Here is a 20,758-nt window from a genome sequence, read left to right as displayed (position 1 = left end):
AGTAGTATTTAATGAACTATCTTGATTGCTAGTGGTATTTCCAGTCATAGTAATATTGATGCTAAAACATTTCACCATATATAAAAAAGTATGATGATAATAGTAATCATAACTTTACGTTTTGAGGGACTATTTAATAATATATAATAAATTGTAATAATTGAACATATTACAATACTTATAGAATTTGTTTATTTATACTTTTTTTAAACTAATTTCACAGCCTCTGAAAAGGCTGCAAGCAGCCGTTCATACCCATTGATTCATTGCTACAACTTTAGAACTCTTCTAATGTTCTCCTTCTAACCTACGTCCAGACCCCTGGGCTTCTCAACAACAGAGGTGCCCTGAGAATGACTGGACACTACTAGGAAAGTCACCTACAGCAGAGGAAGAAGTGGGGAAGTTTCAACACACCGGGAATGACTTTGGCAGTCGCTCACTCGGGATGCTGTCATGAAGACAGATGTCCTTGTGGCTTTCAGTTCACAGTTCAGAAGTTGATTTTGATGATAATTAATAGCACAGGGGAACCAGAACCAGATGCAGCAACTGCCATCCACACTCTGGAAACTTCCTTCTTCCTTTGCTTGAAAGGTCTAGATGTAGGTTAGAAGGAAAAATTAGTAGAGTCCTGCTTCAATTCTAGATTCTAAGAAATCCAAGAAAGGGTCTCTCCTGATCTGGAGTTCGTTTTCCTTTCCCGGGATGCCTATTGTCACTCTCCTTTTCCCATCATGTCCTGTGGACTCATCACTGTCCTTTTCCCATCATGTCCTGTGGACTCATCACTGTCCTAGAAACCAATGAATTAGTGACTTGCTGTAGCATGAAAGCCGCTAGATTTTTGCCCGCCTCTTAGCCTTGACATAATCACACAGACACCATATTATTTAAAGCACTGCTTGGCCCATTATTTCAGCTTCTTATTGGCTAACTCTTACATCTTAATTTAACCCATCTCCATTAATCTGTGCATCACCACAAGGTGGTAGCCTACCAGCAAACTTTCAGCACGTCTGTGTCCAGTGGTGGCTCCATAGTTTCTCTTCGACTCCACCTTCCTTCCCCCTAGAATTCAGCTTAGTTTTTCCTCACCGACCTATACTCTGCCCTGCACAGGTCCACAGCAGTCCTTTATTAAAAATGGTATTCACAGCATACAGAGGGGAATCCCACATCAAGGTACAGCTATTCTTCTGAGTTTTGACAAAGCAGAAGTGTGGCCTCTTGAAGGCAACCACACCCACTTTTGACTCCAGGAAAATGTGCTAATAAGCAAGTTAAATCTGTCTACCCCAGATTCCCTCTCCAGTCTGTTTTTCATCTGCAAACTCTCACAATTTTAAATGTACTTAAAGACATTAATAGAGTACTTGAGATAATGCCTGTAAGATCACCATCACAAAGGCCCCCATAGTGACCTAAGAGTGGTATTTTTGTCGCACTACCCCATCTCTTCCCCATCCATCTATTCCCACCATCAACCTTCTCTTCTCCCCAACCTTGGGTTTGTGTGCTTTGTTTGGAGAGGGGACTTCTGCACTCCAAGCAAAACACTGCTCTTCCTAGTCTCAGCGTAGTTCCATCTGCCTTTTCACCCTCAGTTGTTTCAGAGTTTGAGTCAGTGCCTGTACCAGGAGACAAAAGATTATTAACAATAACACACTCTGTTTTTCACCTCAGACCCTCTGCTCACAATCTCCTGTTCTCTCTAAGCACCTTCGCAAATGCTCTGCCCCTCTGCCCAGCCCCATGGGAAATGCCTCTTCATAGTTTGCACTCATTTAGGATTGCTGTTTTCCCCCCTTTTCCCCCAAGTCAAATGTACCTTCTTTGTTTTGGTGATTAATTAGTTTCTCTTTGCTTAGTTTTCTCTACTGTATCCTACTTGTTGTATGATCTTTTGTAATGTGCTTTTTATTTGACTAATTGTTATGCATTCTGGATTTAATCTTTACTTTCTCCTTCTAAATATAGGCATATGGAGTTTAACCTGCCTTAATTCTACTTCAAAATTATTTTCCTAGCATCTTGATCTTCTTCATTTAATAATGATCACTCTTATAACTTTCTCAGAATGTAAAGCTTATATATTTAGTCTCTGCTACTCTTCCACCACTCAGATTTCTATATTATTTTTCCCTCTCCCACAAGGTTATCAATGTCCTGTTTTCTTAAAGACTCAAACACTTAATATATCAGCCAACTGTTGTATGTTTAATATTTTTAAAGGTGTTAACAGCTTGAACTTATTTCTTCTTTGGTTCTTTGATGTAAGATCTTGTGTAAACTCAGGTTGGCTTCTAATCCACTGTGTAATGAAGGCTAACCTTGTGTCGGGATTCTAGGTCTGCATGCCTAGATTTAGAAAATTTTTGGTAGATATTTATCTACATGTGTTATACATGATCGTTTCTTGTCATTTCCATTGGCTACCTTTCTACTCATCTTTATCAGTTCATTCACCATCAATTTATTATTCGTTCATCACACATGCCTTACTGAACTACATGCACTCATCGTGCCCCTGGTTTAACCCATGCATTTCACTAGACTGCATTACCTATTACCTACTACTCACCAATTGGTGAGCATCATTGAGCAATAACTGTGTTAGTGAATGTATTGATGAATCAAACAATATGCACCTTTTTTTAAACTTTGCCTTTGAAAAACCATTATCATTAGGATGCAAAATATTCCCATATAGAAATATAGACAATTATATATCATGTTAAAATGTGTGTATAGAGATAGGTGGATTTGGTGGAGTATATAATGCCCAACTATAGCTGTTGAAAGTTCTAAAAAGAACTATGAGCCAAGTATTGCCTGATTAAGGTTGGTTAAATTCCCAGGCGACTTTCTCATTTTCCTTTTGTTCATGGTTGTAGACATACAATAATGCTAAATTATTCCTCAATGTCTTTCCAGAAGGAATATATGTGAGACTGACCCAAAACAAGAAAATGGGAGTGAATTCTGGAACTATTCAGAAGCATTTTTGAGATGTCTCCTCTCTGGGCTTGTGTGTGTAACTTCCAAGTTAAACCAGTTCACTGTTTATCCTTTAAAATTCAGCATCTCTTCAGCCCTGGTCGCTGTAGAACTGTTGTCGCACCAGTAAGGAAACAGTAGGATTCCAACACGAGATGGAAGCTGTGTTCTCTGTCTCCTGTCATCTTTCTGTGTCAGACGAGACAGAAAACAGTCCTGTAGATCACCTAATTATGGGCCACTCTTTTGTCCTTTTAAGAGAGAAGCTTAGAATTGTGTGTTCTCCAAACACACTGACTTCCCAGAATGGGAAGAACAAGGAATTGACACACACACACACACACACACACACACACACACACACAAAAAAAAAAACCAAGAAACACTTGACAGGAAACAGACCTGAGCAAAGCTGGGATTCTTCATGAGTGTGACACATTATGGTTCAGAAACATATCTGCAGTTTTGTCTGACTCTCTGCATTTGAGCAAACCAAGTACAGGAAAGGTCTCATTTTTCTTACTTGAAACAACTTCAGATCATACATTTTCTAATAGGTACTCGTCTTGAATCAATTGCTTTGCATTTTTGTCCCGCATACTTTTTTTTTTTTCGAGACAGGGTTTCTCTGTATCTTTGGAACCTGTCCTGGAACTAGCTCTTATAGACCAGACTGGCCTCAAATTCACAGAGATCCACCTGCCTCTGCCTCTCCTGATTAATGGGATTAAAGGCGTGTGCCACCACCATCTGGTCCCACATATTATTTTTTATAGATCTATTTAGTTAATTCTTTATGTTTTTGTGTGGTGTGTGTATGTGTACCACATATGTTCCTGGTGCCTGCCAAAGTCAGAAGAGGGCATTGGATCCCCTGGAACCTGAGTTACAATGTTTGTGAACAACTACGTGGGTGCTGAGAACTGAAAGCATGTCCTCTCCAAGAAGAAAAAGATCTCCTAACTGCTGAACTGTCTCTCCAATCCCTATGTTTTTAGTGTGTTTTCCTGAGAATTGTCTTGATGTATCTTTACTAAAAGTTAATTTAAGGTTGTAAGTAAAGAAATAGCAACAGGTTTGTGGTTGGATAAGGTATTGGATCCTGGAAAACATCAGTACCTGAGGTTTGTATCCTGGCTGTTTGGAAATATGCAAGCCATTTAAGTCATGCTATGTCAAACTTACACAGAATCTACACTATTCCAAAATGAACAGTAAATATTGATACATACTTAGAATCAGTTTGTCCAAGAATTTACTTACACTATCTCTTTCTTGGAAATTTAGCTTGATAGCAGAGACTTTGTACTGTGCTTCTAACCAGAAAGATAACACGATGATTCAACAAATATTAACTGAACTAAGAATGCCTTAGAAATTCTTAAGGATGCTAACACCATTCAGTAAAACTTGTTGGGGAACATAATATTCACCTCGACCCAAAGACTATGTCTACTAGTACCTTCTCAGCAATGCATGTGAAAATACATCTTTATAATGACGGCAGCCAGTAGACAACACTTTTCTTACATGGAACTTATCTTTCTCACGATTCTGGAGGCTGGGACTTCAGAATCAAGACACTGACTCAGTCTCATGTACAACAAGAATGTTCTTTTAATGTACAGACAACTGCCTTTTAATCTGTAGATTATTAGGAAGATTAATTCCTCCCCAAGTTGTACTATTTGATAATAGATGTGTTGGTTTTTACAGAGTATTGATGAGTAAAAACAAATACAAAAAATGTTAAACAGCTAGGCCCTATGAATATCACTTAAAGACCACATAGATGTAGCTCAAGTTAATGATTAAGAGAAACATTTGAGTCCCTGGACCAGACCGGCTCAAATTCCTTAAGTCTTAATCTTGAAAGATACAGTCACAGGTATCTATGTGCATCATTCCTTGAAACAAAACTTTAAAATAATTTCAAATTAGATCAGATGCTTTGATAATAGTTTTGAGATGAAGAAGCCCAGGAAACAATCTAAAGTTCACAAGGACACAGAGCCGAGTTAAAGATTCATTAAGTTAGGATCAAAAATGCAACTCAACCCAACTGTTGCTAACTGATCATACTTTCCTGGGTAGGTTTGGTTGGTGATCAGAGGTGATGATTAATTCCTTGTGCTCATTCCTGCCCTCAATCTCCTGATATAAGAAACTATCAATGGGTGAGTATACACCCTAAAGACTTAAAGTACAGCTGACTGGTTGGTTTTCATGTGTAAAAGATGAGGTTTGTGATTCCTTTAAGATTCCTTATAAGATTAACTGTCAAGATGAATACTAAAATGATTAATTCTTCCTTTGTAACCACAATAAGCAGCCTGCCAACAAAAGAGTTTGGCTGTGAAAAAAATACTTTTCTGCTTGCTCATGATCTGTTAATCTATAACAAGTTGCTTAGAAGTAAATGTATATGGGTTGTTGGAGTGACTTTGTTTTAATCATATAAAGGAGATGAGAAACCCATTTTTACCAGTGTTCATTATAATAATTCTTCTAAAAATATGGTGTAAACACACTATGATTCATACATTGCCTGAAAAACTTCATTGGGATATATAAGCTCTAGAAAGAAGTATACAAGTACACTGAGGAATAAAAGAAGAAGGATACCATTAAGAAAGAGTGTAAATCAGGTAGAAAAATCTAGTATATGTTGATATTGTGGATTTCTTTCGAGCCCTGTGCTGTCTGGAGGCTGCCCCCCTCAGGAAGTGATAAGTGTTACCTTTAGAGTTAACCTTCAGTGACTTACTTTCACAAGTTTGACCTCATATTGGGACAGACGCAGGTTAAGATCTTCTCTGGTAAGCCACCTCGTGGGCTACACAGAATATTAGAAATGGGTTAGAACAATATGTAAGAGCTAGCCAATAAGAAGCTAGAACTAGCAGGGCCAGGCAGTGTTTAAAAGAATACAGTTTCTGTGTAATTATTTCTGGGCATAAGCTAGCCATGCGGGTGGCCGGGTGCCAGGGACACAGCCCCGCCGCTCCTAATTCATCATTAGGGAGCAGGTATTCTGATTTCAGTTACTTGTTTTCACTGTAATTTTTCACTATACTCTCTGGTATTATGTGATCCACATGCACATAGAGATTAAAATTGATTTCTGATTGCTACAATTAGTGATTTAATGCACATGCTGTCTTGCATACTTCATGTATCTTTACATGATCATGCGTAGTCAAATCTACTTATTTAGCAAAAACCCCAAATAAAATGTGGACTGTATCCTTCACTTCTTGGAGATTTCATTTCACTAACAAAATTTTTTCAATCCACATTGAAAACTTCTTTGCCAATTCAATACCCTTGTACCTACAATGAATGAAAGATATTCAGGTATTGTTAGCCTAGCAAATGCTTGGGTTTATTTATTTATAGCAGGTCTGATATTCCAACATCCAGTACAATGAATTGTTAAATTCATAGGGAAACAAACAATGAGAATTTGATTTTGAAATCACATACATGCAGGAGCCTGTGCGGTCGGTCTGTCTGTCTGTCTGTCTGTCTGTCTGTCTCTCTCTCTCTCTCTCTCTCTCTCTCTCAGACACACACACACAGTCAAAACTATACTCTTTCTCAATTGTAATTCTTATATATATTTTCTGGAACATTTCTTTCTTGGTATACTGGTGGTGCCGATGATTGAGGTAACATGGGAATTGCCGCTGCAGACACAGCAGGATTTGGTGGTAGAATTACAACAACCTGTGAAATGAATCAAAATGTCATTGAGTCATCCAGTATACCCAGAGCTTCCTATTCCTCACCCCATAATGTCCCCCTTACCAGTATCTACATTGTTACTACTGAATTGAATCACACCTCACCCTGCTTGGTGTCTTAGGTACCATTTGGATCAAGTGTTGTACACATAGGACACTCATTCTATTGCAGAGGTGGACCAGAGAACTTGATATTTGCAGCTGCATCTTGGGGCATCGATTTTCCATTCCATTTTATATGGCTTAACGAAACAAAGTGTTATGGAAAATGAGAATGGCGTTCTTCCACTGACAGCATCACATCCAGACTTTGGTGTGACAGCTGTGAACAAAGTCCTGTACACATGACAGTGGCCCAGAATGGCAGAAGCATCATGAGACTTGGGAAAATTCTGTCCTTCACAAGCTCAAGTGATGTGGGGCAGTGGCAGCATGAAGAAGATGTGCTACTTAAGCATCACATGCCCTAGGCCACGACTGGGGTGGATTAACAGGAAAAAAAATCAGGAATTGCTCGGCTCTAGGGAGCAATTGCTGGGTTTCACTGGCTAGTTTCTCTACTTGAAAATTTCAGTCTTTGAGGACACTCCTGGCATATCATCATCATGGTCTACTTCTGGTCTTTTTTTTTCCTCCTAAGTCTGTCACTTTCTTATCCCTATGTGACCTTCTTCCTCCCCAGTCCTCAATAACATCTGCAGCAGTCCTTGGGGATAGACAATGGCCAGTAGTGCACAAGCTGGAATTTCTGATAAACAACAACCTGGTCAGCTCCCTGAGCACATATTATGCAGGACAATGGGGCCTGGAGAGGAGGAATCAGAGTGGAGAAAATGGGGCTGGATTTGATCAAAGCATACAAGATGCAGTTATGGTATTTTGAAACAATAAAAAAACATTTGCATGTGAAAGAAGTCTGAACACAGAAGAAGACTAGAAACTCTTCTTCAGCTGGGTTTCATCTTAGGAACAGAGCATTCTAGGTGGGACTGATTGGCAATAGATTAATGGGATACAAACAAAAAGGCAGGGTCTAAAACAGTCCTGTAAAGGATGCCACATTCTGTGGCTGGATACCTTTCAGGTTCTTTCTACAGCTCACAAACGCACTTCCATCCTTAAAAATGCTTTTTTTTTTTTTTGTAAATGGACTGTATTTCAGTTTCTAAGCATGAATCCCTGGAACAGTCCTTTTCTTTGTAAAACAAAGATTTGGAATTGGGTAACCTCTGAACTCAGATCTGTGGCTTGGCAATACTAAACATGTTTTCCCTGACTCCCTGATTTTTCAGTCTTTCTCTCTATCTCCCTCTCTCTGAAGGCTGTAGGAATTTCCACCTTGTCTGTCCCTCAAACTGTCATGAAAGTGCTCTTAAGCTTCCTTCCAAGTCTAGGTTTAAACTCTTTTATTAATGAAACTAAGAACCCCATAGGCTGCCTCAGTCCCTGGTAAAACAGTCTTTTAAGTCTGAGCTAGGACCTAACTGACCTGTGGATGGTCTGGACTTGCGGGAGCTAAGAGCAATGAAGATGTGTCTTTGTAAGCTATTAGATTTGTGAGACTGATTACTTGAGCGATAGAGACCTACTAAACACCATCCAACAAGGACTGCTACTCACCTCACTGGTGTTACAACAGGTTGCTTTACATCCAAAGGCAGAGTTGGACACAGCAATGCAGAATTCTAGCACATTTAAAATGAGTATCAAAGCATCTATACCCTAAAAAAAGATTTATATGAAGTAATGTGAATAGTGAGTAGAGATTATAAGTGTGAAATATGCCCCCCCCACTACCATACCAAAAAAGGAAAGTCCCTGGCCAGGGTTTTGGAAATCTAGCTTTTGATATGGCCCAACCCTTAGACAATATTCTGGCCTCTTGAATATCATTTCTTCTCTCATCTTTTTACTAATAATAATTATCAGAAACCCCAGAGGCTTCTAAATTCTGTGCTAGAAATTTTACACAGAGAAAACAATATTATTTTACTTTTGAAGAGAAGAGGCTTGCAGGTTGGCTTTCGAACTGAACTCTGGAATGGCGAGATTTGAGTTTGCATTGGGAACAGAGGTTGTTTATTAGATAATATAGGCTGACTATCCTGGCCTCTGCGGGCTGTCCAAGTTACCATAGCGTCTTCACAAGTAGAAGCAAGATGCAAAAGAATTAAAGTCTAAGAGAATGTGGTACTTGCCTTGAAAACAGAGGACAGAATGATGAACCAAGGGATGCAGACAGAAGGTGGAAACATAAAAGGCAAGAAATTACCTTTCCCTATGTCTCCCAGGAAGGACAACAGCCCTGTCAACATTTTGATTGTATGCAATTGAGATTCATTTTGAACTTCTGTCATCCTGTAATACATCTGTATTATGTGCTAATTTGGTAGCAATTGTCACAAGTATGGTAAATGACTGGAGTGTTAAATACCACATTTGTTAGTATTCAGTGCACTTGGCTTTGTCTGATTCTTCACCAAGCCACAGGATCAAAATGGAGGAAAAAGGCAGCAACACATTTGTTCTGAATTCTCTTGCCTTGAACTGGTTTTGAATTTCTCTTGCCTGGAATTGTTGGGTTTGAATATTCTGTCTCTTTCTCTCACTGATGAGATATGCTCCCTCTACTGTAGATTAGTCAACAGATCAGAACCTTGGCATGTGAGAGATACTATCTGATTCAGCAGGCTCTGAGAAGATTTGCATGTTTTGTGATGAGATACTCCTTGCTCCTGCCTCAACAGATCCAGTAGCCTCTGTGTCTCAGGCACTGTGACAGGCACAGTGGAGAATAACAAGTAGAAGAGATGGTAGCCTTGTCCTCAGAAATGTGACCATCTAGATAAGAGTTTCTTTGAGCATCAGAGAGTACCAAAGTCCTGTCCATATGCCTCATACCCTTCCTTACAATTTAATCACTTTCATACAATTTATAAACAGTTTCACATAACATAATTTAATTTACATAAACAAGTAGAGCCTGGGCCTGGTAGCTCACAACTATCTCCCAACACTGAGAAGATATGGTGTTTTTTAATCTGTGGGAATCCCGGGTTATATAGCAATATTCACATCTCCAGAAATATCAAACAAACACACAGACTGAAAACAGCAACATAAACAAGACAAAAGGAAGACTTTCAACAGAAGGAGCACATGTATGTAAGTTTGTAATATAGAACTTTAAGCTGTAGGAATTTTTTTTTTTAGATCACCTTGGATGGTCACTGATAATTCCATATGGCTTTTTCTTTTGTACAAAGAACTCACTCTTTTAAACCTGTTTTGTAAAATCATAAGCTAAACAATATATCTTTTCTCCTTAGAGGTTTGGAACCTCCCACTCTTAGGAACTTGGTTTTATTTTGGGCCTATCTGGGATGCCAACTCAAGATGACAGGACATATGGGCCCTAGGTCTCTGCTCTCTGCACTAGCCACATCAGTGGTTTTTTTTTTTTAACTTGGTTATAGACAGAAGGGAAGTAATCCACTGTAACCTGACCCTTAAATAGATAACCGTTCTACTTCCCAGTCATTCACGGCTCCCTAAAGAGATTTGACAGTTATATTTTACAGCGTTGATTGTTACCTTTTCAAGAGTAAAAAAGCCCTTGTCTCCACAGTGGAAGCCCACTATCAAAGGAAATACTCACCACAATAATTCTATGTTTAAATTCGATTGCACTTATAACCACACTTAATATACTGATTATACTTGTTGCTGCCGCCACCACAGAGCTAATGGTGTTAAAACTTAGACTGATGGTGACCTAGAAATAAATGGGAACCAGTTAATTCAATAGCATCTTTGGTGTAGCGCCACCAATATTTGAAATGAAGCATGATTTTATTAATACAATTCATCCTATTTCTGCCAAAAGTAGATGTGTCTTTCCTTAAGGTATCTTTACTTCCAATCCTTTGACAAAGTAAAAGCATTATGCTGTTTTCCTAAGATGAAATCCCCTCTCCCCCTGAGATGACACTCAAGGCCACAACATGCTCTTCAAATTTTGTAGTGAAAACAGTGCTCTTGACACATTATCTGGAAGGCCCTGCCTGTCATTACCCACCACATTCTTCAAACGTTTGACTGTTTTCCTTGTGTAAATGTTGATAATCACTCACGGCATGGTTCTCTGGCATATTTTCCCTAGGCTGTAGATTTGGTTTCACACTTCTTTTTTTTTTTTTTTTTTTTTTTTTGGTTTTTCGAGACAGGGTTCTCTGTGGCTTTGGAGCCTGTCTTGGAACTAGCTCTGTAGACCAGGCTGGTCTCGAACACACAGAAATCCACCTGCCTCTGCCTCACGAGTGCTGGGATTAAAGGCGTGCGCCACCATTGCCCGGCCGATTTCACACTTCTTTTCTCATGGTTCAATAAAACAAACTTTATTATGAGAAGTAAAACTACTCAGAAAACTGAAACTGTGCTGTGTCTCTAACATGAGAATCGAAAGAGAACAGAGTCCAGATCTGCAGGCTTTTTCATGGGGTTTGGTAGGATGTCTCAGTATAGTGAGAGGGACTTAGACAATTGTTAGTCTGAGAGGTAAGGGGATGAACTCACACACGTGCTGTCTGAGTCATGCTCTTTGTTCCTTGCCATCACAAAATCCCAACCATATATAAATTCATTCATTAACAACTTGTTAGTAATAAAAATACTGCAAGGAATATTCTCAGGGACAGAGGCATTCTTTGAAGATATGCAGCAAAACTTATCTAGTTTGTAGCTGACCACAGCTGCAGCTATGAGGAGGTTCCAGCCCTCTCTTATTAAGGCTGCTACAGCTTACAAAATGCAGAAAACTAAACCACTGTGGGATCTAAGGAAAAGGCAAAGAATACATGCATTATTTTACATTTCTCAAGTGTGATTAATAATATTTGTTCATTGTTAGTCAATAACCAGCATTTTTATTTACCTAAATCTTAAGACGTAAACAGAACCAGTTATTCTATTGCATCGAAAGCTAGTACAAAGTGTTAATTGCTATTGTGAATGACAGCAGAGAGATGCTGGTAAGAGAACTTCGGACCACATAGGTCCTATTGCTCTCTCAAAGGACTATGATATAACAGGGTCAGACATCTGCAATACCAACCTAATTCGTCATAAATCTTTAAAGGACTATGCTCTATCAAGACCAGACACCTACAAATCTGTTCTGTAAAAGTTCCTCTTGTGATTACCCCACAAGGACTTCCATCTGGCCAAATCATACTGTCAGGGAGTTAATTACAAAGAACAGGCTTCTATTTTTTTAATAGCAGTGTGGGACAAAAGGTTTGACTGTCATATTTTATTTGCCAGAATTACAGTTTGGGGGAACAGTCATCCTACTAACAACACAGGAAGATTGCGCCCAACATATGAGGCGTGCACTGCTTGAGAGGCCCAAAGCTGAGTTAGAAGGGAGCGTCTTATCACACAAGAGAATCTGCAATTAGAGACAGCAGCTACTCAAAGGTAATATTTTTCACAGGCCATGCCTGTATGAATTTAACCTTCATTCAATGTGTAAATCTCTGGTGGGGCTGTCTTCTAAATATCATCTGATCTGCTGTGTAACCTTGCAGATCTCATGACATGAGGTACATGTTAGTGGCCAAAGCTGGTTAAAGATGCTAAGGAGGTAGACAAGAGCACAGGTATAGAAGGGTCACTTGGTCATGGTCCAGAAGTTGATGTTTATCTGCTGCAGGAAGGGAAATTCAACTGCAGCTTTTAGCAAGTGAGTGAAATAATTGCTGAACTCTTGGTTGTTGCCTTTTATCAGTTTTTGACAGAAATCTCATTGTAACCGTCTTTTTAAAATCATTTATTATTTTATGTGTACATGTGTTTTGTCTACATGTATGTACATGCCTGGTGCCCACAAAAGTCAGAAGAAGGCTCTATATTCCTTGGAATTGAATAACTGAGAGTCATTATAAGAAACTCTGAATCAAATCTGGGTCCTCTGCAAGAGCAATAAACGCTCTTAATCACGTAGATATCTCTATGGCCTCTATGATATTTTTTTTAAAATGCTATTTTAGATACATTTGTAGAAACCATTTTAACCTGTCAGTTAATGATGTTATTGCCACTGAGAATATTTGGTGTCTTTGTCATGGGCACGATCTGAAGCTTCAAGGTTCACGTGTCTAACTTCACTTCTCTAGTTTCACCAGGACCAAGATTCTCTCTGCAACTGCCTGGACACACCATCAACTCAGATATGATGAGACCTATTACGAACAAGTAGCTCAGCTACACCTTTGAAAGTCAGATCTTTTTAAAATGCAGAGCCTTGGCCTTAGGAAAATAGAACCAACCTTTTTTACGTATTACCAGAGTGCATACTTAATGTAGTCATTCTATTTTATGGCAAAATAAAAGAAAATAGTTACCAGGACCTCTGTAGTTCTCATTCCTGCTGCAATTGACAAGGATCCTGAGATTATGAACTGATAATAAGAGGAAAATTCAAGTTAACAATTTTTAAATAGCTTCTATAAATCATAGCATACTAAAACTCACTTCTATGTCAGCTGGGTCTACTAAAGTGGCTAATGATCTTCAAAGCAGTGCAGTTGTCACAGTACCTCCCCTACCAGAAGAACAGGGGGTAACGTGAGTCAGTGGAAGAATCATCAAGGTTTTTTAAAATTATGTAACTGTCATCCCAACAAAATTGTTTAAGATCAACGAAGGATAAAACTCCCCAATCCTTATAATTAGATTTTTGCACGCATGGCCTGAAACTGAAGAAGATAGCCGCACAAAATCAGACCAGAAATTATTCTTGTTGAAGATATATTAAAAGCTGTAACTAAAATAATGACAAAAATTATACTAGAATGCTGTAGCTCATTTGAGACCTGCAATTTGGCAATTATTTTCAATTTCTTCTAAATGACTGCTGTCAACCTGACTCAAGTGACTTTAAACTATTATACGGATGTCTGCATTTGCTTTCCAAACTTGGCTTAGAAGATTTAAAAGTTAATAGCAGCATCAGCACTATCACAACATTGAAATGAAAATCAACATATATATATATATATAAGTTTGGGGAGATAGCTCTCAGCCAATTGCTTCCCATGCAGGGCTGAGCCCTTAGGTTCAATTCTCCATCAAGAACTATAGGAGTTGGTTTCCAAGATAGTACTTAATAGAAAATAAAGATGGAAGAAGGAAGCAGTGGTGGGGATATGAGAGATTCTGAGTCCTCGTTCGTGGGCTGAGTACATCTTGGGTATGTTAACCTTTCCTAGTCTTGTTTTCTTCACTTATACAATGACAATGAAAGCAAATCTCTCAGAAGTTGTGGTGATACAAAACAGTTAGCAATATTCCTAGGTTACATGCAATGAAAACTATTACTGGAGTTATTGGTGCTATTACTACAATTATCATAATCATTGATACTATTTTTTTATATGTCAAATGTCATGTAACTTTGAAAAGTATTGGGGCCTGTGGCATTTCTCAAATCTTAAACATCTATTGTAAATAGGAAGGGAAAATTAAGGTACCAGGTCTACAACATCACTAAACTTTCTCATTGTCAAGTTTATCAATAAATGGAGCCCTCATTTTTTAATGGAATTCTCACTTGTAAAATAACCAAGTTTTTGCATTTTACTTTCCACTTGTCAGCTCATAATATATAGGTAAGAAAATGTTTGATATTTTATACTTAATTGACACTCTTTTCTCTACAAAACTTTCTTAAATTTTATTATAGAGGAAATTTTTTAATTTTTAAAATTTCTTTTTCAAATTTTTATTAGTTAATTTCTTTAAAATTTGGAACAGAATTTACTTAGGTTTTCTATTCTCTTAAGCATTGACTGAGTTGATTAGCAGGCACTGCTAACCACCTGCTCAGCTTTGCCTCCTCTGCATTGCTAACAAGTCCCTCCTTTCCTTCATTCTTTCATGAGCTTCAGAGTTCAGGGATCCCTTCCCAGCTGGAGACGTGATTCTCAATTTCCACAAGCTAAAGATGCAAGCTCATTTTCCTTGGCTGAAGAATAGACTGGTAAACTCTTTGTGAACAGTGAAAGAGCTCCATCACTATGTCAGATTACTCTTTCATCAAGATGTGATGACATTTTGTACCACCGAATAACCACCACTAGGAATGACTAGCCTCTGGACTCCTGAGGAAATTAGTTTTGACAATGCTTAAGTAACCCTTGTGGGAGTACATGAGTGCATGCTGACACAGTATCCTAAATGCCATATTAAATAAACAACCCACCTAGTTTATGTGAAGGGTATATTGGTATTGCAACATGAACAAGGAAAAAACTGAAAAAAACAGATATACTGTTCTCAAACTTATGGACTACTTGAAAGAGTATAGAGAGGATTCCCCCGAAGGTTAGTGGAGTCACAACAGAGTATTATTATCTCCAGTTACATAAGATGGTATGCTACTCACCATGATTGAACCCCAAATTGGGGCATATACGAACGCTGAAAATGCTGAGGTCACATCTGTTATTTCTGTCATGATTATTATACCCAAAATGAGGTTTATGAGAGCAATCAGAACTTGGACAACCTAGACACAGAAAAGTGAAACATTATCACCACAAAAAAGATGTCTGCACTAAGTGCTATCAAACCACTAAGTTGCCTTCATCCACATGTTTAATATACCCAAATGAATTTTGAAATATTATTCTGACAATAGTTTTCATATACAGACGGGGTAATATCTCTCTCTCTCTCTCTCTCTCTCTCTCTCTCTCTCTCTCTCTCACACACACACACACACACACACACATTTATTTGTATCAGTAACTTCAAATTTAGAGGGAATTTAAGGAGGTAGGTACTCGTCTTGTAATCAGTTAGACTAAGGGGATATTTGAGTTAAGGGCAGGGAATCATTGGGAAGGTGCATAGGAGTACAAGACAATAATCTACAAGCCTGTATCATCAAACTGCTCACATTAAAGCATGATTTATTCCCAGAGCCAAAGCTGGGGACCTAAGGCTGTGGTTCTCAACCTGTGGGTCTTAATTACTTTGGGGGTTCAATGACCCTTTCACAGGGATTACCTAAGACCACTGGAAATATAAGACATTGACATTATAATTTATAATAGTAGCAAAGTCACAGGTATGAAGTAGCAACCAGATACTTTTATGGTTGGGATCACCACAACACGAGGAAGTGAATTAAAGGGCCACAGCATTAGGAAGGTTGAGAACCACTGAGCTCTGGGCTAAGCTCTCAGAGGAGGTAGGATTATGGAGGTGTTGTGGAAGATAGGAACAATGTGATCACTGGAAATCTGAAAAGCCCCAAACAGAATAAAACTCAACACTTTTTAAATTTAATTTTGTGTCTTAATCATTGGTATACTAGTCTCATTCAAAACTTGGACTCTCTTAAAGTGATACATTTTTTAATATACCATAATTAAATATTTGGAGAGCGTGTGAAAGAAAAACATTAGTATTCGCCAAAATTGTGTGATATTCTGAAATGTAATTAAAAATTAGAAATGCCAGCTTCTGGCTGATCTGTGTTGCTTTAGTTTGATCTTATTTCTATGGATTCTTGGGCTTCTTCAGCTAGTCGTGATTTGGAGCCTAGTTAGCAAGCAGAGGGTCTCATAATAAATAGTACTTCAGCAGCAAAAAGAATCTTGACATATTTAAGATATACAAATTACACATGAACATTAAAGATATGTCATGAAAAAAATGATCATTTTTCAATATTTATAAGAACTAGAACAGTGAAGTAGAAAAGAAACTGCCTGCGGCAACTGCGGGGGGGGGGGTTGGAAGGTTGGGCCAGTGAATACCTTTTGCATTTAGTGACCTTTAACCTGCTTAGCATGTAATTCCTTGAAATTCCCTAATTTTTTTTTTTTTCGGCACAGTCTTCTGCAGACAGAAGAATGCAGAAAACAGGGGATTTCTCATCATCTGACCAGCAGGGGAAGGAAAAACACTAGAAACATCTAAGAATAGTATGGGTTTCCCCGCCGCTGGGCAGGCCTGGGACTGGAGCGCAGCAGCAGCAGTTTGCCTAGGTTTCTGTCTGCACTGAAATGGATGGGGTCATCTTGGATAACACACAACCTAGAATGTACCTGAAGTTTCTCTATTTTAAACATAATTAAATTGAAAATCTGATGTGGCAGAATAACATATCCGTTTTCAAATGATAGATTTGAAAATCAAATGCTAGTGACCATGGGAAGTGTTGAGAGACCATGAGGTTAGTGGGACAGAGTACTTGCGTTAGATTTTTTTTATTTGTTAATCCTTTAGATATTTACAAAATCATTCTCCCCTCAGATCCAGAAATGTCTTACCCCAAGGTCTTTGGGTTCCCCCTTCAAGAATTTCTCTGCATTCTCTTTCCACAGTTGTGACTTTACAACAGGCCTCTCTGAAGGCAGAGCACCTCCAGGGGCCACCTCTATGGTGGTCTGTTGTAGTCCTTGCATGGTTGCCATGGCAACAGAAACAGTGCTGAAATAAAATTGAAATTCTGGATGAACCCCTGGAAATGACTCAATGCCAGGTTCCTGCTTATGGGTAAATTCTGAACTAAATCCTCCCATGTTAACACAAAAAGTTTAGCATAGATAAACTACAAAAATAGCTTTAATCTCTTGGTAAGAGAAGCTCTTCTGTTTCTATTTTCTTAGCCTTATTTTTCAGTGCTCATAAAATTTTTTAAATAGTCATGGGTATTTTGGACATCATTTTCAAATAGATTATTGGAGCCTTTGTACAAGCTGAATTTATTTCCATTGACTTCATTTCCCCCAACTCACTATCTGCTCCACCTCAGCAAAGAAACCCATCACTCTTCTCACATGGTCTCCGGCTTTCATCAGATACAACTCCCTGCTGCTGTATACTACTCACCCCGCAATGCAAGAGAGGATTCAAGCTGCCTTTGGTACTTCCTTTTCGTGCTCCAGAAGGCAAAGGTGTTCCTAAGGAAACCTAAACTGTAGAGTAGTCCTCTCCAATGCACAGTTTATTCTCTGTTTACAAAGGGCCTCTTCTGTGCCTCTCAGAAATATCTTCAGACCTCTGCGGTGTGCTGAGTTCTTGGATGTCCGTTAATATTCTCCTCATGAGTCAATTACTAACGAGGAAGAATAGAGGAACCCAAAGGATGAGCCTCTCTTTTGTCAAATAGAAAACACACACAGACACAGCCTAAATCTCAAGTTTGTTGGTAATTGATGGTGGTCAAGAAATGAAATATGAGCAGGGAAAAGCCTGGTCTAAGACCCGATAATCTGAAGTCTACTTTTAGCTCTTCATTAAGATGTGAATTTCTGGCTACTGTCTCTGGGTTACTGTGACTGCTCCTGTAAAGAGCGCATAGGGCACAATTGGTCCAAGCTTCTTTCTGATCTTTATACTGCTAAACGTTTGCCCTGTGTCTTCTATTGATAAACATCGCATCAACAACTTCAGCTCATGGCCTATGTGACCCCTAAATGAAGCCAGAGATGCTTGGAGACCTAGTTCATGTCACAGTCCATCTCGGGAGCAGACTAAGCATATCTGGTTGGTAGCTCAGGCTCCATCATTCTCTGCATCTCCACTAAGTCTGCATGGAATAGATATTGTTAACTGTTGGATTATCGAGATAATATTTAGGAGACAGAGATGAATATAATGGTAGATTATTAAACGTGTGCAAAATTCTCAGTCAACAATTTAAGGTGTGGCCTTTGTCTTTCTTTTATATTCCTTTTTAAATGTTATTTTATTTTTGAGAATGTCATAACTGAGTATTGTATTTACATCATTTACACCCCACCCTCTCTACTATTCAACTTTTTCCCATGTTCCCCACAGTCTTAAATATTTATGATCTTGCAGGGAGGTGGTGACGCACACCTTTAATCCCAGCACTTGGAGGCAGAGGCAGGTATATCTTTGTGAATTTGAGGCCAGCCTGGTCTACAAGGGCTACTTCCAGGACAGGCTCCAAAGCTACAGAGAAATCATGTCTCGAAAAACCAAATAGAAATATTTATGATCTCTTCTTCTTTATTATTGTTATATATGCATGTGATTATATTAATATATCAATATACAATATGAATATATATTCATATATAATATATATAAACATACAACCTGTGAGGTCCATTTAGTGTTTCTCATATGTATATTGTTTAGGGATAACCTCCTGGGATTGGATAACCCATCTGGGAGTTCACTGTTAGAGAAGACTGATTCTGCTTCTCTTAACAGTCAGTAATTGTCTATAGTTCTTCATCTAGGGGTGAATATGGCAAAATATCCCCAAGGGTACAAAAGTGGCACTTATATCTTGGGGGTAGCCAAGCACTGTGTAAATGGCCTTACAGAATATTCAATAGGAGGAAATTAATGTCTGCTACTATAAACCTAGTCACCTGCCTGGTGAGGTCATAGACCCTGGAGGAGAAAATATTGCTGCCAATTTACCAAGCATTTGTCTTTTCATTGTACTTATTCTTTGTATCAAAAACTGCCTCCCAAGGTGCATTTAGATGTGCACTCAACTCAAGTTCAAAATACTAGTGTGTGGAGTGATCTCATCTTTCCATCTAGATGACCTATATTCATCCAGTACATTAAAAGCCATCATGCCCAAAACCTGAGAAGACAAATGTCTGCACCTACCTTCTTCCAGCCTGCAATGCCTGCTGTCTGTGTCTGATGAAGGCCAGGCTCTGGGAGAGCACCTCAGTCTGTCCAGACCCGGGACCCACCACACACTCAGACTCAGTCTGTCCAGACCCAGGACCAAACCCACACCCAGTCTCAGTCTGTTCAGACCCAGGGCCCACCCCACACCCACTCTGCAATCAGTTGAAATTTGCCTGTTTCTTCTATCACCTTTCTAGAACATAAAGGGTGTGGTATGAATTTCTTAATATATCAGCTTCCTCTTTTTCTATACAAACTGTTAACTGAGTTTTGATTTCTCAGCTAGAGTGTGTATATTTATTACAAAATACACTCAAAAAGAATGACTTACAGGGTTTTTCCACAAGAAAAAAAGAATGTTTATTGTGGTGATAAGTAAAGATTTACTGTTTGTAAAACTTTGCCAAAGGAATATAAGCAAAATGCTATGATATATGAAAATTTTGTATCACCCATTATGTTGTGTATTTAAATTAATAAAGAGCAAAATCAAAACTAAGTAAAGAAGAAATACAACAATATAGCAAATATACAATTTTAAAGACTTAGCATGCATGGACTAATGTACGTTAGATGACTTTTCAAAAATCTATTTGCAAAAATTTACGCATTGCTGTTACTGTGTTGTTCTAGAGAGCTGTGTGTACAGCATCTAAATACGCTAAGTGTGCATGAAACTCCACTTCCATTGTCAAATAAAGATATTTCAAAGTAGATCTGATATATAGGTATATTGCCAAAGATATGTCCTCTGTAGGGATGACAGAACATCTGGATATTTTTTCTCTTAGCTAAATAATAACGCAGGTATTACGAACACAAATTTGCAATCTCAGCTCACATGGCAATCCCTAATATTATATCTTTATGAGTGTTCTACTACTACAATCAGATTGTCAAGGATTCCATGACCATTTTTGACTGTTTTGTTTTTTCATCCACATTTATTCTTCTCACTTCATACATCAGTACTGCATTTACATTATTTCCCCCTTTTCCCAGTCCTCTCATGTCCCTGCCATGCCCAATCAAATTGTGACTTCTTTAATTATTGTGAAATGTAGAGAGCTGCCTGGAGCCGCACCTGATGGCGATGTGTAGAGAGCTGCGTGGAGCCGCACCTGATGGTGCTGGCTTCTGCCCTCCGCGATCCCGAAAGCGGGTGCTCTCTGTGATAATCAACTTCTATTATGGCTAAGGCCTGACTCATGCTATTATCATGCAATGATTGTCAGAGGCTTGCATATGCGTAGACCTGTGGGCAGTGCCCACCTGGCAATCCGAGGTTGGCGGCCTGTGCCTTTTTAAGGGCT

General features: G+C 38.7%; 1 protein-coding gene across 1 annotated transcript; it reads right to left on the bottom strand.

Annotated features, from left to right (window-relative positions):
- Nucleotides 1-6,371: 6,371 nt before the first annotated feature.
- Nucleotides 6,372-19,539, bottom strand: LOC126498933 (membrane-spanning 4-domains subfamily A member 4D-like). The gene is made up of 7 exons (XM_050137934.1): nucleotides 19,419-19,539; nucleotides 17,090-17,249; nucleotides 15,193-15,315; nucleotides 13,151-13,207; nucleotides 10,405-10,521; nucleotides 8,367-8,468; nucleotides 6,372-6,729 (listed from the first exon to the last, which is right to left on the bottom strand). Exons 2-7 carry the CDS (start codon nucleotides 17,231-17,233, stop codon nucleotides 6,601-6,603), a joined length of 672 nt encoding a protein of 223 aa, XP_049993891.1. The 5' UTR covers nucleotides 17,234-17,249; nucleotides 19,419-19,539; the 3' UTR covers nucleotides 6,372-6,600.
- Nucleotides 19,540-20,758: the final 1,219 nt, after the last annotated feature.

This window comes from Alexandromys fortis, unplaced genomic scaffold (genome assembly GCF_014885135.2).
Source record: "Alexandromys fortis isolate MF-2015 unplaced genomic scaffold, M_Fortis_MF-2015_v1.1 scaffold_3, whole genome shotgun sequence".
Taxonomy (NCBI): Eukaryota; Metazoa; Chordata; class Mammalia; order Rodentia; family Cricetidae; genus Alexandromys; species Alexandromys fortis.
Note: the sequence above shows the minus strand (reverse complement) of the source record. Positions and strands in the feature narration are given on the sequence as shown.

Coding starts and splice junctions, on each gene's coding strand:
- LOC126498933 (XM_050137934.1), bottom strand. CDS start 17,233: ATGGCAACCATGCAAGGACTACAACAGACCACCATAGAGGTGGCCCCT. Junction 13,208..15,192: donor CAATTTGGGGTTCAATCATG/GTGAGTAGCATA, acceptor TCTTATTATCAG/TTCATAATCTCAGGATCCTT. Junction 10,522..13,150: donor TGAGAACTACAGAGGTCCTG/GTAACTATTTTC, acceptor ATTTATTTCTAG/GTCACCATCAGTCTAAGTTT.